The following is an 18,464-nucleotide window of genomic DNA, read 5'->3' on the forward strand; positions in this document are numbered from 1 at the left end:
ACTGAGCCACCCAGGCGCCCCGAGTTGTTATTTTTTTTTTCCAACAGTCTGAGTTTAATAAGGAGTGGATAGATTCTTGCTTAGAGCCTGCCAGTGTCCAGGTAATAAATATGATCATACTCAGCACTTCTGCTATTTTCTGGGGACACTTCCAACTGGGACCCCTTCCCAGACTCTGGTATGCATCTCCCTCTTGGACCTCTTCACTTGAACATCTCAAGGAAATCTCAGTGTTAACATGCCCCATACTGAACTCCTGATATTCCTCTTAAACAGTTACAGTTCTGCCATCTCAGTTAAAGGCAATTCCATTGGCTTGGCCACTAACCTTGAAGTCATTTAATATCTATTTTCCTCCTCACACCTATATTCAGATTGTGAGCAAATGCCATCAACTCGACCATCAGATTTATCTAGGTACTGTCCACTTCTTATCATTTCTGCTGCCAGCACCCTGGTCTAAGCCACTATCTTATTTCATCTAGATTGTCACAATAGGTATCTAAAAGGCCTTCCTGCTTCCACTGCCAACCCTGCCCCATACAGAATCTAGTGTCATCGCAGGGATTCACTGAAAAGGCAGGTCAGATCATGTCATTCCTCTGCCTGAAAACCTCCAAAGACTCCCGATAAACGTCAGTGTCCTTACATCAGCTTGCAAAGCAATATGCGAACTGTTATCTGGCCCCCTCAATTATCTTTCTGACCTCCTTTCTGACCGGCTTCTCCCTCCCACTCACTCGCTCCAGTTTCCTTTTTTGTGGCCTTTGCACTTGCTGTTCCCTCTGCCTGAATGGCCCTTCCCCAGATATTTACATGGCTCATTTCCCCCTTCTTCAAATGTTTGCTCAAACATCACCTTCTCAGTGAGGCCTTCCCTACTCACATGACTGGTAATTGCATCTTCCTGTTCCCCCTCTTTAATCCCCACCCCTACTTTATCATTTTCCATAGCACTTATCACCTTCTAATACTGTATGTATTTTGTACTTTGGTTTTTGCCTGCCCTTCCCTTCCAGAACATAAAGTCCAAGAGGACAGGGATTTGTATGCTTCATTCTTACTGTCTCTCATGCACCCACAATAGTGCCTGGGACATAGTAGTTGCTCAGTAACCACATATTGAATGAATGAATCTCTGACAGGTGGAGCAGGCCTCTAAGTCTTACCAATACCATCTCCTATTTGGTGGCTAGCATGAATTCTGAGGAAAGAATTTAAAAAATGCTCTAGGACCCACCTTCAAAACTCAGCAGGACAAGAAACCAGATTCAGAAACTGACAGATACCTCACTTTAGATTTGCACTTGTTGAGTTGTGGATGAATTCTTCAGTAAAGAGGTATTCATCAACTACCTCACTAGAGGCACAGCGAAGAATGGTGAGATGTATTTAAGGAGACAAGGTGCCCAAAGGTGACAAATTGGAGACCAAAACTGTACACAGAGTTTTAGTTTGTGTGATACAGACAAATAAGTGCAGAAGGAGTTAGGAAAGAAAGAGATGAGTGTTTTGAAGTGAGCTGAGAATCACTTGTCTCCTCCTGGTCTCTAATGGAGTTTTCTGAAGCATGAATGTTGCTAGAATAATCTTTCACCAACTGTTAATAACAATATTTTGTGCTCACATTGTTCCCTTCAACAAGCATCTTCAGGTAATTTCTGATTTTTATCTAAGCATTCTTATCCTTACCTTATAGTCAGAAAAGTATACATAAACCATAGCAAGTAACTTGTCCAGTGTTGGGAAATGGACAAAGAATTAAACCATTATCTCAAAACTCTGCCCTGTGGCATTCTTTGTACATAGCAAAAACATTTGTGAAGATGTTTTGTCAACCTACTCTTTGCTCAGCCCCCTCCTCCCTCCTCCTTGTTTCAGGGAATAGCTGTAAGTGGTTACTCCAGAAAACATTTGGAGAAGGTCCTTAAGGGTGAGATGCTCACCCAAAAAATAATTATTGATGCATTTAGCATCAGAACACTTGCTGATTGGGACCACTGGTCTGAAAAACATGCTGTTCTGGAGCACCTGGGTGGCTCAGTCGAGTGAGCGTCTGACTTCAGCTCAGGTCATGATCTTGCATTTCACAAGTTTGAGCCCTGCATTGGGCTGTGCTGACAGCTCAGAGCCTGGAGCCTGCTTTGGATTCCATGTCCCCCTCTCTCTCTGCCTCCTCCAGCTCATACTCTCTCAATAATAAATAAAACATTACAAAAAATTTTTTTGAAAAACATGCTGTTCTTATGGGGTTCAAAAAGATTTGGTCAATGAAGGAATGAATGAGTTCACATTGGACATGAATAAAGATACTTGTAAATTATGCTTCATATAATGAAATTCCCTAAATACACACACACACACACACACACACACACACACACACACACACACACACACATATATATATATATATATATATATATATATATATATATATATATTTTCCTTTTGGATCCAGTAACCAGCAAAACAACTATCTGGGAAACAGCATTCTTTCTAGAGATCTGTGTGTTCCCCTAATCACCTGAGATTCCAAACTTTAGAGTCATCCTGGAATCTGCCCTTTCTCTGGCAAATTCTGTTGATTCAATCTGTATTGTTTTTATTACAAGGTGTCAAAATTCCCTGAAGCACAGAAAGGAAGTATTTGAGAAATACTGAAATATCAGTAATAATAAGCTAACAGGTTTATTAACTTGTATACACCATGCTAAAGAGTTTACATGAATTATTGAATTGAATGTGACACCTAAGATACACACTGCTATCATTGCCTTCTTAAGGATGAGAGAACTGAGGCACAGAGAGGTTGAGTGAGCTGTCAAAGGTCACACACCTCAAAGGGAGTCAGGAATAAACACAGTATGATTCTAGCACTCAATCTAAAGGTTTTGGGTCTGCCTATTACTTTTCAGACTTGTGAAGACCTCTCTCTCACAGAGAAGACAAGAGTTCTTAGAAGCAGGATGTTCTCCTTTCTCTAAATACTCTTTTCTTCCTCATTTTTCCTTCCCTTCCCCCCCCCCAACCTTTTCATCTCATATTCAGTCTCAAAACACATTCAGCATCCTCACTTCTAAATTAACCTGCTTCAGTGTTTCCTCAATCCTGCCAGTGATGACACCATCCTTCTCAGTATTGGATGGATCTAGACTAAATGGTTCCTTTCTCTTTATTATATCCAATTAGTTACCAGTTCAATTCATTCTTCTGTCTTGGTATTTGTAGGACATATATCTTCTTCTCCATTTCTGATGCCACCACCTTAGCCAGACATGAATCATTTCTTGCCTGGACTAAGGCAATAACTTCCTAATTTTCTTCTTGCCTCTGGTCTCTTTCCTGCCTTTCCTGCATTGCACTACCAGACCAGTGCTACAGAATGACTTTCTTCATGACTCCTTCCTGATAAAGGGTCTACAATGCTCCCAATTGCCCATCAGATTCAGACTCAACTTCTCAAAAGTGTAAATTCAAGGAATTCCACCCCATCCCCCCAGCCCAAACTCCCCAGTGCAGCAAGACCTCCTTGGTTCCTTGCTCTTCCAGCCTGGTACCATTTTCATTCCAGTCCCTTGAGCTTGGCTTAAGTTATTATCTGCCCTTGGAGTGATTTGACCTCCTTGCCTGCCCAAATCTTACCAGCCCTATATTGCTCACTTCACATTCTGTTTCCTCCATGATAACTTCCTTCATCACCTTAGTGAGAATTGATTTATCTTTTCTTGACTGCCCCAATGCTAATCACACAGCTAGCTCACTGTAAAGGATTTTTGTCTAAAGGGTTCCCTGTTCAGAGGGATTAATTCTAAGGTCCTCAAGTTTTGCCTAGAGGCATATTCCACCCTCAAGTAAAAATGATTCCAGACTCCAATACTCACACATTAGGTTACTGAAAAACCAGGGAATAATTTGGAGTGGCAGTTCATCATTTAACTTGGATATAGTTGTCCACAATTTTTTCCCAAGTACTTCACAGTTTTTATACATACAGCTCAGGCAGGGTCTCCAAAGTTTCCAGCACTTTGCTAAGTACAGGAAACTTTCTGAATGGCAGACGAAAGGGTTACTCTATTGCACTCAGAACAAACTCCACAAATTGCATCTTGAATGATATTTAGTTGGCCTTGTTGTTTTAACTCTACCCTTAAGTGAAGAAAATTGTGTCTTGAACTTCAGTTAAACTAGAAGTAAATTATATCTACTTAAAATATAGAGCTGTTAAAACCCAAAGAGCTACATAAAAGCAACTGATGGGCTGAAAAATGCTCCCTTTGTAGCAGAATCACAACCTAAAAGCTTCAGCTTATTTCACACAACATGACCTTTAGTCTGTAGATAAAATGCATGTAAATTAAGCTTGAATGTCAACTAGATTTGGCCAAGGATTTCTTTTTCAGGGGCAAGGGGGTAAGTTTGAGGAATGCAGAGAAAAAAAATTTTTTTTTCTCAGATAAGTATGTTTTATCAGATATAAAACCTGTTCTGATAGTTCCTACATAGTTAGTCATATCCTGGAGAACATGAGACCCCTAAGAAGTAAACTGTTCTTCTTTCTTAGAAGTTGTTTTGCTCTACCTTTTACTGTCATTTTCTCAATTTTCCAAATGAAAGCATCCAAAGCACTTTTTAGGACTGTGACCAACAGTAACCAGTAGAAGTTAAAATCAGCTAAGCCAATTAGAAAGGGGGTCAAGATGACTTCCTCTTCATGGTTGTCAAACCTTGTCATCAGTGGCCATGCAGAAGGGGTGAGGGCCCAGGAAATCCTGACCTGCTCAAGAAGCCCTGTCAGCGTATTAAGCTCACTCTGTTTTATTTTTACAAGATGATTTAGGTTGGTATGATGTCAATCTAGGTGTCAAGAGGCCAAATATTATCCCAAAGCAGCAGCTGACAGAAGTACCTACGGATAGACAACTTGGCATTCTGAAGGAATTGGTGATAAAGAATAAACCCAGAAATAAGATGCTGAGAGCATGGGGCAAGAAGGGCTAATGATAAAGTAATTATGAAAAATCTTCATAACAGTAACAATGAATAGCTATTGGGAACCTGGCTATACCAGGCGCTACACTTTATCTACATCATTTCCCTTAAATCTCCTAAGAACAAGATAAGGTGCATGCTATTATCTCAGTCTTACAGATGAGCAAACTGAAGTTTGGAGAAGTTAATGTGAGGAATAGGCCCACTGACCCGATCAAAGGAGGGACACAGAGACTCGGAGCACAGTGAAGTGAGGCTTTAATCAATGTTCTTGTAAGAGCAGGTGCCTGATGGACAGGCACACTTGGGGCAGTTACAGCAGACAATTTATCTCCTAGCATGCAAGTCCCTCCCATGGTTCCTCATTGGCTGAGTACTACAGAGGTTAGAGCCTTACCTAGAAGTCACCTATGCCCATGTAAGGCAAAAAGTAGTCTGATTGGAACAAATGTACATTCCTTCAGGTGACACTTTCATTCTCTCCTCCCTTTGTTCTTTGGCTCATGCTCATTGCAAAGTCCCTGCAAATAAGCCCATAAAAATAAGCCCACAAAACAGAGAGGGGAAGAAGAACCAGGAAGTAAGGTGTCTAAAGGTTTGGGACGCCACTGTTGCAGCATCGGCGGGGGGGGGGGGGGGTGATGGGGGGGAAACAGGGTTCATACATTTTTTCCAATAGGTTGTAAACCTACTGTTAACTAGACAGCACAGCTTTTATTTGGTATTTCCGAAAATGAATCATCTCCTTTACTTCTCACATTAAAAGACTTGCCCAAGGTGGCCCAGCTACAAGGCTATGGGCCCAGAATGTGAATCTGTCTGACTCCCGGGGCCACACTGCTCACCACTACAACATACTCAGGGAAGCATGAGGGAGAGAGAATTTGGCTGGGAACCTGAAAGTGAGGAAAGAATCCTAGGTTACTCAAGTTAGGGTGGGCACACAGTGGCCAAAGGTGTAAGGACTACCATGTGATGGTGAGCCTGGACTAGCCATAAAGAGATCCTGGGACGAGAGCAATGGCAAAGATAAATAATCTCTTAGCAATGGAAGACTCCTACTCTAAGAAGTTGTTCTGGAACTTACCCAGAAAGGTCCCTCTTCTCAAGGATCTCTCAGCCTGTGGTCTATTGGGCCACTAAATGATGGGCTGGTTTGGGGGCTCTGCTGTCTCTCCAGAGTGGAGTGGTACTGTTCCAGGGGGGCATGTGCCTTTGAGTTCCAAAGGAAAACAATTCATTTTATCTCTGGCATAGAGGCAATAAAGGTTGAAGGAAAGGCAGGAAACAGAGAGAGTGGGCAATATATTAGGCCCCAGAAGTTCCATCCTGTTCCGGCTATAGCCTGCTATAGCTTAGCAGGCTTGTAACTGCTGCCCTCACCTCTAACACTTTGGCTAGTAAGAGACTAAGAGCTTTTGAATAGCTCCAGGATCTGGGAGTGGTTCCAAATGGCTTAATGCCATTCACATGGTCAACACAACTGCCCTGTTCTCGGTGGGTCTAGATGCTCAGTCTTGGCCCACTTGGTTTTTACATATGTCCTTAGAGAATCGCGACAATTATGTATCTGCATTGAGTGTTTTATTTGCATGTGTGCAAAATGTGTTTTGACAAAGAAAGTGTCTGAAGGATGTAACTAAGGAGCTAGCTCTCACTTGTCTTCCTCAACATGCCATCATGAGTCAAGTTTACGGGTGTGTTTGCAGTATCAACTATGAGCATAGTTGTATTCCAACAAAACATTATTTATGATTAATGAAATTTGAATTTTACATAATGTTTGTGTCATGTAATATCATTATTCTTTTGATTTTTTCCCCTAACCATTTATACATGTAAAAATCTTACTTTGTGGGCTGTACAAAATCAAGTGACAAACTTGATTTGGTTACAGGGCATAGTTTGTTGATCCCTAGTCTAAATCCTCAGTTTGTTTTTGTTTTGAAGTTTATTTATTTATTTTCAGAGAGAGAGAGAGTACGAGTAGAGGAGGGGCAAAGAGGGAGAGAGAGAGAATCTGAAGCAGGGTCTGCACTGTCAGCACAGAGCTCCATGAGGGGACTTGTGAACTCATGAACTGTGAGATCATGACCTGAGCCCAAGTCAAGAGTTAGAAGCTTAACCGACTGAGCCACCCAGGCGCCCCTAAATCCTCAGCTTTTATATCACCTGGAAGTGATTCACTCCAAGAAGTAGGAAAGGGAGGTAAACCCTGGCACAGCCAAGTTAGGGCCTTCAAGGAAATATAGCATCCAATCAAACAGGAGCTCTGATTGTAGGTAATGTGATGTCTCCCTATAAACAAGATAATGTATAGACCCATAAAAGCGTACCTCATTACAGTCATCACAAAAAGCTCTGATTGTCATAATAATGCATTACATAGCTTAACACCGCTGGCATCTCCTCCTTGAGAACTATCCTCCAAACTGGAGCACATGCTTTTGAAAAGCCACAGTGACGGGAAATCTCCATCCACTGAAGGTGGAGTTGATTTTTAGAAAACAGCCAAAAAACAAAACAAAACCCAAACCAAACCAAACACACAAAGAAACCCATCTCCACTCAACCAACAATAACAGTGGCAGAGTTACCGCTATCCTTGCAGAACCAGGGTAGGAAATGAGTGGGGGAGGGGATGTGGTGGAGCGAAATAAAGCCATTTTTGTTTAAAACCACTCATGATTATAAGAAGAGACTGCTCAGAACTAAGCTCGGTAGTCCCAGCACGGCCCTTAACAATGTGAGTGTTGTTTGGCCAACGCACTCAGCCAGTTAAAAATATTTTTTTGGAATTTTTGTCAATATTTCAAAGCCAAGAGATTTCAAATAAAGAGTCAGATTTTTAAACTTCTCTTCAAAAAAAAAAATCAACAATCTTGCTCTTGTACAGCAACCATCATTGAGAGCCTCCCTTTAGACACAATGCATGAACTTCAGGCTGGCAAAATCTCTGCCACACCCTATTGTCCCCCAGTCCGGGGTCAGTGGCCATGTAGCCTTGTGGTTATGGCCTTTTTACTCACAATAGAGTAACACAATAATACGGTTCAAATGTCAAAATAATACACAAAGCTATACAGTGAAAGTCTCATTCCCATTTTATCCCCACTCTCCCTAAGTAAGTACCTTTGTTAGTATCTTCACTTATTTTTCTGCTTCTTCCTTATACAAGGTAATACAATATATATTTTTTTCTGCCTTGCTTTCTTCACTTAAAATATATCCCAAGGACTATTCCAATAATGGCACATAGAGAATTTCCTCATTCTCGTTTTACAGCTACCTATTCCAGTGGGTGCATAGGTTAGTTTATTTAACTAGTGCCGTACTGATGGGCACAGGTTGTTAATAAAAATATTTTGCTTTTACAAATATTCCACACTGCATATGTGCATATATCATTTCATAGAATATGAATATATCCTGAATATATAAAATATATATATTTTTATATATTCAGGATAAATTCCCACAAGTGATATTTCTCGGTCACAGGGTAAATGTATTTGTAATATTTTTAGGTATTGCCAAATTGCCTTCCATATGGGTCATACTAATTTGCAGTCCAAACAGCAATGCAAAAGCATGTCTATTTCTCTTTAGCTTCCCCAAGAGAATGTGTGGTCAGACGTTTGTAGTTTTGTCATTCTGACAGGTGAAAATTATGTTTCAGGACAGGTGTAATTTGCATTTTTAAGCTTAAACATCTTTTCTTACATGTTTACTTAGAAACATTTGTATTTCTTTTTCTGAGAACTGTGTTCCATTTTCCTATTGGATTCCTATGTTTGCTGATTTTCCTATTAAATTCTTGTGGTTTTTTTTTTTCCTTATTAACTTATAGGAGTGCTATATATATTCAGAAGATTAGCCTTATATCTATGGTATGAGCTGCAATTTTTTTTCCAGTTTGTCATTTATCTTTTACATTTGTTTACGGGGTACATCTGCTTGTTTTTGTTGTTGTGTGTGCTTTTTAAATGCAGTTATATTTGTTTACTATTTGCTTCTGGCTTTCTAGTTGTTTAAAAGAAAGATTTTCTCCATTCCAACATTAAAAATGAATTTACCCTTATTTTCCTCTAGTAGTTTTAGAGTTTCATTTTTTAAAAATGTAAATCTTCAACCATTTAGAGCTTCTTAGGGTGTTCATTGTGAGAAATAAAACCCTTTTCCTACCGGGGGCATGACCCTAGATTTTGGACAGGATGATGAAGCTACCAGAACACCAGTAAGTGTAAGACCTAGAGAATGGGATGAGAGAGCAGCCGATGGGGAAAGTGAGATGGGGGGCAGTGTGAAGTGGGGCGGGGACTAAACAGAGGCTGCATTTCCTGCATGAGTTCCTGGCAGATGGGTTCCCAATGCTGGTCTAGCTCAGTGGTACCCAGGCCCTTATGACTTTTCTCCAAAGTACCCAGTTGTTTTTAAGGATTTAATGCGTTTGGCTGTACCAAACTAACTGTTCTTAAGTAATGATTAGTTATGTTGCCCTTCCAACAACCAGTTTCTGGGCAGAATGTGCTAAGCAGGATTACCATGCTGAGCTGATATATACTCTCAGCCAAAAGCACAGAATTTGAAGTGCCAGTTAGCTTGAGGAGGCTCATCTTGGATAAATGAGCCTTTTTGAAATGCTGACATTAATCTGCCTACCACTTATTTTTTGTTCCTAGATCTCTAAGGACATGGAACCTCAGTGGAGTGGGGTGGCAGGGCGGAGGGGAACCTCTGATCTCATCCTCATTCAAAACCTCCTGGTGCTGTATAAAAGGGTGGGGGAAGGTATAGATTTCAACCATAACACTGTGCACAGTGACCTCCATGATGTATAAACAGTTCTCTTAGCAACTTAACTTTTTTTTTAATAGTTTTTAATGTTTATTTTTGAGAGAGAGAGACAGAGCACGAGCAGGTGAAGGGCAGAGAGAGAAGGAGACACAGATTCCTAAGCAGGCTCCAGGGCTTTGAGCTGTCAGTACAGAGCCTGACATGGGGCTTGAACTTATGAACCGTGAGATCATGACCTGAGCTGAAGTCAGACGCTTACCAACTGAGCCACCCAGGCGCCTTTCTTAGCAACTTTTCTACTAGAGGTGCTTGTGAAAGTGCTTTTTAAAACACCATTTCCTCATGTAAATAATTCTCTGCTCTGAGAAAGGCAGAGAGTAAAAATGAGAAAAATTTGCAAAGATGAATGATAAGAATATTGCTAGAATAAACTAAAGGGCTTTCGGCAATAAAATTGGTTCCTCTGCTTGAAGCAGAGACCTCAAAAGAGACCTGGTGGAAGTGAGATGCTTAATGCTGCTCACTGTCATCAGGAAGGTATGCCAATGTCCGGGCACCCCAGGCTGCACCTCTAACAATTAATTCAGAATCTGTGGTCATGGGATCCAGGCATCAGTCATGCTTAAAGCTCCCTATGTGATTTCAATGTGCAACCATCACTCTAGAACCATGCTATTCAAAGTGTGGTCCTCAAACCAGCAGCTTTGATATCAGCGGAAGCTTATGAGAAGTGCAGAATCTCAAGCCTGAAATTAGACCTTCTGAGTCAGAATCTGCATTTGAAAAAGATCATCAGGATATTCATGTGCATATTAAAGTAGAGAAGTGGTGTGGGCATCTGAGTGGCTCTTTAATTTCAGCTCAGGTCTTGATCTCAAGGTTTGGTAGTGAGATGGAGCCCTGGCCCCTGGGCTCAGTGCTGAGAGTACACAGCCTGCTTATGATTCTCTCTCTCCCTCTTTCTCTGCCCCTCTCCTGCTCACTTATTTGTGCATGTACAAGCATTTTCTCCCTCTCTCTCTCTCTCTCTCTCAAAATAAATAAGTAAACACTAAAAAAATAAATAAAGTAGAGAAGCAGTGATCTAAAGCAGCTTTCTCAAAGTGGCCCCTGGACCCCTGTATCAAACTCACAAGGGGGTGGGAAGGTGGGGGAATGGGAATCAGAGGACTTCTTAAGGAAGACAATTCTGGGGATGATCATTTTATAAGTATGAGGGTGGGACCCTGGAATCTGCATTTTCGTGTGCTTCCAGGTTGACCCCTAGACTACTGCTTGAGAACTACTCCCAACCAGAAAGTCAGCAATATGACAGTTGCTTCCTCCTGACCTGCATGGAAATTCCCTCAATGACTCTATAAGGTCAAAGCATACCCATTACATGTGGTGGACGAGTTGGTGATAATCTATGAATGCTTCTCAGCCTGACAAATGTGATGTTTCTGCCCTCTGACCTATAACAGAGAAGGTGGTAGTAGTTAAATCTGGCTTTCAGGCTAACACAGAAATGGATCTCTCCATCCCGTTGGGTTAGTGACTGAACAGGCTGCATTATACAGAAGCTTCTAGATTAAAAATATAAAATGTTGATGCTCAGATGCATCCTTCTTGAAGGGTTTCAAAAAACCCTCAAAATACATGGTAGGGAACCAAGGGAAAGAGTAAATTCCCCAAAGTGTGTCTATGTTTTCTTCATTTTAGAGAGGTCTTTTAAAAAATTTGCTTGGACGCAGATAGTTAAATGATGACATAGGTTTAAAAAAAAGAAGAAGAGGAAGAAGAAGCCAGGAATGGAAAAATTTGGTCTCTCTCAAAAGATGTATTGCAGTGTGTAATACTTCCATGTTGTAGTTGTAAAAGCATGTCTGCTCATATAAGATATTTAAAAGTTTCTATGATAACAGAAGCTTTAAGTGAGTTTATCTTCAAATACCTAGGATTCCGAAGTATGGCTCACTCTTGGGACGACAGAACTGAAATCTTTGTAATTATAAAATGAAACAAGACTCCTGTGGTTGTAAAGGATAATGAAATGGAATGGGGAACTGCAATGTGATCTGAATGTAATTGTTAGATAATTATTGAGTTGAAAACAGCAAAAGCAAAAAAACTTGAAACTGGAAAAAAAGATTTTTGAGGCTTTGCTTTAAGTCCCTTTTTTTTTTTTTTTTTTTTTTTTTTTTTAAGAGCAGAGTTTCTTAAATCTTTTTGGGGGAGTGCAAATCGAATGAAAAGCTAATGAAATTAATCTAATGCACTCTCCCTAGATGCACGGCCCCTTGAATGCACACTGGTAATTTCTGGAGTTCCATAGACCCGCTGGAGCCCACATTAGAACCTCAGCATTCACGGTGAATTTTAAGCAAATTTCTCTATATCAATCTTCCCATTTGGAATCGCTTTACCTAAGAGCAACTTTTTATGCATCAAGGTCCCAGGTGATTGATAAAATTAGAGTGGACTGTGTTCGCTTCAACCGATCTCTTGAGGATGGTCCCAGGCCAGGTGAAAAGCCAGACCACTAGATGAAGCCAGGGAAAGAATCCTTTTATTGAAGAAGCCTGCGCCCTCAGAAAAGTCTTCCCTGTGCTGTGAAAAGTTTTGTTCGAAGTAACGAAGGAAAGTAGGCTCTTAAAAACACTGCCTGCGCCCCTCATTTATCTGCTGACTCAAAGAAGGATGAGGAAACTGACCTCAGAGGGCTAAGGTCCTGGCCCAGGTGACATTCCCAGCCGTGCTCAAGCCCAGGGCCCTCTCTCGGCTCCTCGCCATCCATCCAGGGGAGCACAGAACCTCTGGGCCTCTCTCCCCGCGCTGCCCGCCGCCCACCCCGGCGGAGGCGCCACTGGGAGCCAAGCCCCCGCCTACCGGCACCATGGAGTAGGTCATCATCATCAGCATGTCGTGGCTCTCTGCGCGGATGTGCGGCGCGGGCTCCCCGCCGTGGCTGCGCTTATTGCGCGCGGCGCTTGCGGGGTCCGGGGGAGGAGCCGGCGCCTTGCGCCGCGCGCGACTCAACTCGGCCAAGAAGGAGCGCAGGGCGCTGTCCTCGCGCTGCTCCGGGCCCTGCTGAGCCTCCAGCGCCCGTACCGCCGCGCTCAGCCCGCGCCACTGGCACAGCGCGAACACAGTGCCAGCGGCATTGAGCGCCGAGAGCAGCGCCACCGCCGCCAGAACGCCCCGCAGGCCCCAGCCGGCGTCCCCGCGACCTCGCTCCGCGCCCCTGGCCATGCTCTGCGCGCCTCGGGCCGGGCAGGAATCGCCGCGGCCCGCCGGGCGGCCTTTATACGCCTCGGGCAAGCCGTGGGCTGGTGGCAGCGCCGCCGCCGCCGTGAGTCACGCTGCCCTTTGCTCAGGCTGGCGGGGCGGGTTGGGGACAGTAGTGGTGGCGCCTGAGCAGCCCGGAGGGACAGGCGGGTGAGAGAGGGAGAGGAGCTAGTGGAGACTGCAGGCTGGCAGAAAAAGGGTGGGCAGGACTCATGCTCCTGGTGCCTGGCCAAGAAAACCAGCAAACCCAGGTCTCCCTCCTTTTCTCACTGCCCTGCCCGTGGGCACTGCTGTGGCCCAGGCGGGCAGAGCGAGGGTCAGACTGAGGAGGAGGACAGGAATTCTTAAGGCTGGAGAAGTCACTGAATTCCACCCCCTCCCCCCCCCCCCCCCCCCCCCCCACTGACCTCTCTGGAGAAAAGGATCAGCATGCCCAGAAGCCAAGGCATGTGCCCATTGTCCCTAGGTTTGCTGCTGGGCAGCAAACCCAGGCTACCCATCATGTGGCCACTGAAGACCCCAGGAGATCTTTCCAAGGAAAGGGATGGATAGAAACAGGGAGACAGTTGGTACTGGAGGATTAAAAAAGCCACCCATCAGAACCAGAAAAGCCCTGCCTGCCTGAGATGAAGGAGCCTTCTGTGAAGGGAGACTTCTTGGATATGACAGGCCAAGAACTGCTGTGAGACCCATACCCAGGAGGCAGCAGGGTGATGAGAAAAAAACTCAAGAATGGACATCAGGAGACCTGGTTCTAACTCCATTCTGCTACTGCTCAGCTGAGGGGCTTTGAGCATGCCCCAAGACCACTCTGGAATTGATTTTGAGGGGCTTTCTGGCTGAAGAGTTGGGCTCTGGCCAGAGCCTTTCTGGACCTTACTCAGCCTGCCTTGCTTGAAGGGGCAGTTGCCTCATGCCTCCTAGTTACCCCTTCACAGGACCCTCCCTTTCCTATCAGCTCAGTTGCCCAATGTACCTCAAGGTACAAGTGATAGAGGATGTATCACTATCCTCCAAATAGAATCACTTCTCAGTCTCCTCAGAGGACCTCTTCACTCCCTTTCTCAGCTTTCCCCAGAATGGCTCTGCTTCCCTGGACAAATTTGCCTCCTGGAGGCCTTGGTGGTGTTGGAAGACCCCAATCAAAAGCCAGGATTGCTGTTTCCACAGCCCATTATTTCAGGGGAGGAGGTGGCCCCCTACCATTGAGCCAGCTAGAGCGCTCAAGGTTCTGTGTCAAGCTCTGGATTGAACTGGGACATTGACCAACTTGCATATTCTAAGGAGGGCATCCAGGATGAGGAGGAATTAGGAAAGCATGAAGTTCCAAGTGGTTCATGAAAGACCTCAACTATGGGGGCATGATATCCAGGAGGGGATGGAGGTGATACAGACTAATTTGTCCAGTTTCTCCCAACTCTAGCATACTGTATTTGAAGAATGTCACGTATCCTTATCTCATCCAGGCTTAGGATGCCAACTGTCAGGCTTAAGACCAATGGAGAGAAGCCACAGAGAGACAGAGCTCAGAGTCGGGCCTAGTAAGATCTTCATTTAAATAAATGGTCCATTTCCAGGCATCTCATTTCTTCTTTCCTTTTTTCTTTTCCCCTCCCCTTCCCTTCCCTTCCCTTCCCTTCCCTTCCCTTCCCTTCCCTTCCCTCCCCTCCCCTCCCCTCCCCTCCCCTCCCCTCCCCTCCCCTTCCCTTCCCTTCCCTTCCCAAGTGTGTGCAGGCAGGGAAAGGCACAAAGGGAGAGAGAGAGAAAAAAAAAAAATCTTAAGCAGTCTCTATACTTAGCACAGAGCCAGATATGGGGCTTGATCCCACAACCCTGGGATCATGACCTGAGCTGAAATCAAGAGTCAGACACTCAACCAACTGAGCCACCAGGCACCCCAGTAAGATCTTCATTTAATTCACTAAAAATTTAATGAGCACCTACTGTGTGTCAGGCATAGTGATGGGTATTAGAGGTATAGAAATGAACAAGGCAAGCAGCTTGCAGTGAGTCCCATGGAGCCTCCTGAGCTTCTCTTTATCCTAACATTCATTATAGTTAGTTACTATTGCCTGACAATCTGTTGTCAATGCCCATCATCAATAACAGTATACAGCTCCTGAGATTAGGGGCCACATATTGTTTGAGCTTATCTCCCCCAACACCTAGCACAGTCCTTGGCTTGAAATGGCCATTCATTAATTACCTGTTGAATGAGTGAAGGAGCAAATGAATAAAAGGCTGTAGAGTGATCACATGTCTGTGTAAAACGATGTATGCCTAGTGGTGGTAGAGCTTAAGCACAAAACTCTGCTTGTGCCACTGAATTAGACCTACCTTCCTTGGAATGCTGTCTGTCCAGTGGTAGGGAGAGTGACTGTAGTTTGATACACATGCCCCCAAACCCTCTGGTTCAGAGACCATAGTCAGTAGAAGGAATGTAGTTCTGGTTCCATTTGGGACCAGCCAGGCTTTATCAGGCAACCTCAGGCCAAGATGCTACCCTTCTTGGGATGTAGGACTCAAAAAGTTTGTGACATGGACTTTAGGCCGGCTGGCTGGAGTATCTGAGATAATGCACTCAGAGAGAGCAAAGAGTGATAGAGAGCAAAGGAAAGGAAAGAGGAGATTCCTCTTCCACCCAACTGTTCTTCCAGTCTTCTCCAGGTCTTTCTGTGTAGGAATATAATATTTTATAAGAAAGAAGAAGGGTGCATCAAGTCGTTACAGCATACAAGGCAGGTGTCCTCATTCACCACTCCTCCCAAGATGACTGTATCCAAGCAGCTGGCTTCACTCTGTACTCCTTCCCCTTTCTTCTCTGTCATCTCTCTACATCCTCATTCCATGACAGCTCCATGAATTGACCTTCCTCCTTCTCTCTCTTATCTCAGTGAGCATTGTGCCTGGTTAAGGCCTAGTCCAGAACCATGTTCCTCATCAAGCCTTGACTTCCATGCCAGCCTCAATTCTCCCTCTCCCTGAACTCTACAAGCCCCAGGAACTCAGAGGCTATGAGCATGGGCTTTGGAATCAGATAGAACTAAGTTTGAAACTCTTTAAAAATTTTTTCTTAATGTTTGTTTATTTTTGAGAGAGAGAGAGAGAGCATGAGCAGGGGAGGGGCAGAGAGAGAGGGACACACAGAATCCAAAGCAGGCTCCAGACTCTGAGCCATCAGCACAGAGCCTGATGAGGGGCTCAAACTCTTGGACCATGAGATCATGACCTGAGCCAAAGTCAGACGCTCAACTGACTGAGCCACCCAAGTGCCCCTTGAAACTGCTTTTTAAATTTACAGCCTTGGGTATGTTACTCAGCTTTTCAAAGGAGAGTGTAATCATATCTATCTCATAGCTAGCTCAGTGGTCATTAGTGCTATTGGCTGTGGGCTGTCTGAACTTTGCTAACACTTATGCTGTACCTTGTGTTGTTGACCAACATCATAGTTCTTCCAAATCTTACTTCTTTTGTTGGGTTATAATATCCTTAAGAAAGGGACACCTTTTCACTATGACACAATAGGGCTTATGCCAAGTAGGAATATGTGATAAATAATTTGATTAGCTAATTACAGTTTTTCTGATGCTTTTTGAGGAATAAAACTTTTCAATTCATGATAAACTTGGCTTCTTTTCTGAACACAGTAGCCTTGAGATTATTTAGGGCCTTTCCATCTCTAGCTTCCTAAGCCTCCTATGGCTCCTTGAGGGGCAGATACATCTATGTAGACTGTCCTACCTAGTGTTTCTCAGGATGGGCTGGTAGTTTTAGTAATAAGTAATTCTAAAAAAAAGAGTTAGCTATTAATCTGGCTTATTTTGTTGACATAGGGGTTCAAGATATAGTGAGGACACAGGGAGATATCTGACTTTCCTTTTCTGGAGACCAAAGAGGCCAAGAACATTGTGTGCTATCTTTACAATGAGAAGTACCTTTTCCATTAGAAGGCAGATGCTTTCATTTTCAAAAGTTAAATAGAATGGTCCTTTAAAAATGATTCCAGCTAGTAAACTTTAGGGCCCTGGAGAAAAATATCCAATTCAAGAATATACTCCAACTTTAATTCCACAGCATTTCCTCCTGTAAAGTGAATAATTTTCACTTACTCTAAGGCCTGGAAGTTGGGTATTTTGATCCTCTGTGATGAGGTTGGCAGGTATGCTGTGACTCCTGATGGTGCTGTGCTGCCTCCCCACCCCCATCCTGCCCTCTGGCCAGGGGTTAGGGAGAAAATCTCCATGATAGTTGCTACCAAACACATCTTCCACCCAACCATGTCTGGTTTTTAACTCTCCATTTCTACATTTTAACTGCACGAAACTTCAAGCCTCCCAACGAAAAACAAACAAACAAACAAAAAAACTCCAGAAATTTCTTTGTTCATTCACTCATTCATTTATTCATTTATTCAACAAATTGGGTGCTTCCTATCTGCCAGGAATTGTGCTAGGAGATAAGAATAGGATGGAGAGCAAAACCAGACATCAGTCCTGCCTTCCTGAAGCCTGTGGTCTAAGTGGGGAGATGGAATTAGCCAAGTAATTGCATGAGGATATAATTCTAAATGAGATAAAGAGATAGATGTCCTAAAGAAAGGAGTGTGATTCTGTGAGATCATATCACTGAGGAACCTATCCTAGATGTAGGGTGTGGGGTCACCTAGTTAACTAGGTGTTGGTGTGGGTGGGAGAGTCATAGGCAGAGGGGATAGCATGTGTGAGATCCTATGACAGGAGGCAACATGGTTTATTTGAGGAACCACAAGAAGGCCAATGTGGCTGTAGCATAAAGAACATAAGGGGCAAGGAGGAAAAGGGAATGAGATAAGGCTGGAGACTAAGTTAGGGGCCAGACTCTGGGTGGGACCATGTAGGACTGAGGTTTTTATTGTAAGAACAATGGGAAGTTAGTTAGGGGTTTTAAGTGTGTGCAGGGGTGGAGGGTTGGGATGACAGATGACATATTTTCATTTTCAAGGATTACCTTTTATTGCCAGGATTTGCAGTGGCTTCTGTCACTACAGAAACTATCTCTGACCTCTACCAGGCTAAATCTCAACCTTCAAACCCATCTTTCCAAATGAAATAAGAAGACAATGAGTTCTAGAAAATGCTATTTTTCTCTTTCATTGCACATTTAAAGATAGTTGAAACATAGAACCATGACTAACATTTAGGTGATTTGGCTAATCTTGATACTAGGTGGGGTTATTTTATGATACCCAGCAGATATTTGCATTTTTTGAGAAGTCAGCCTTTGGTACTTCAAGGTGAGATCATCAAATCAGGTCATCTCTAGCACTGGGAATAAGAATACAAGATATTGCTTCCCTTATGAAATCCTGTTCTAAGTTAGGCAAATAACAACAGATTTCCACCTATCATAAGTACAGTATCTGAGTCACC

The 18,464-nt window shown here is 43.4% G+C and overlaps 1 protein-coding gene across 2 annotated transcripts in view; it reads right to left on the reverse strand.

Annotated features, from left to right (window-relative positions):
• The window catches only part of GLDN (gliomedin), a 69,377-nt gene extending 56,044 nt beyond the window's left edge, over positions 1-13,333 (reverse strand). For both annotated transcript variants that reach the window (XM_081795873.1, XM_060618530.3), the window contains exon 1: positions 12,658-13,333. In XM_081795873.1, the coding sequence (XP_081651999.1) occupies positions 12,658-13,020 (363 nt within the window). In that variant the 5' untranslated portion in view covers positions 13,021-13,333. The remainder of the gene's footprint in view (positions 1-12,657) is intronic.
• Positions 13,334-18,464: the final 5,131 nt, after the last annotated feature.

The sequence above is a fragment of the Panthera onca genome, chromosome B3, assembly GCF_046562875.1.
Source record: "Panthera onca isolate mPanOnc1 chromosome B3, mPanOnc1 haplotype 2, whole genome shotgun sequence".
NCBI classification, from domain to species: Eukaryota; Metazoa; Chordata; class Mammalia; order Carnivora; family Felidae; genus Panthera; species Panthera onca.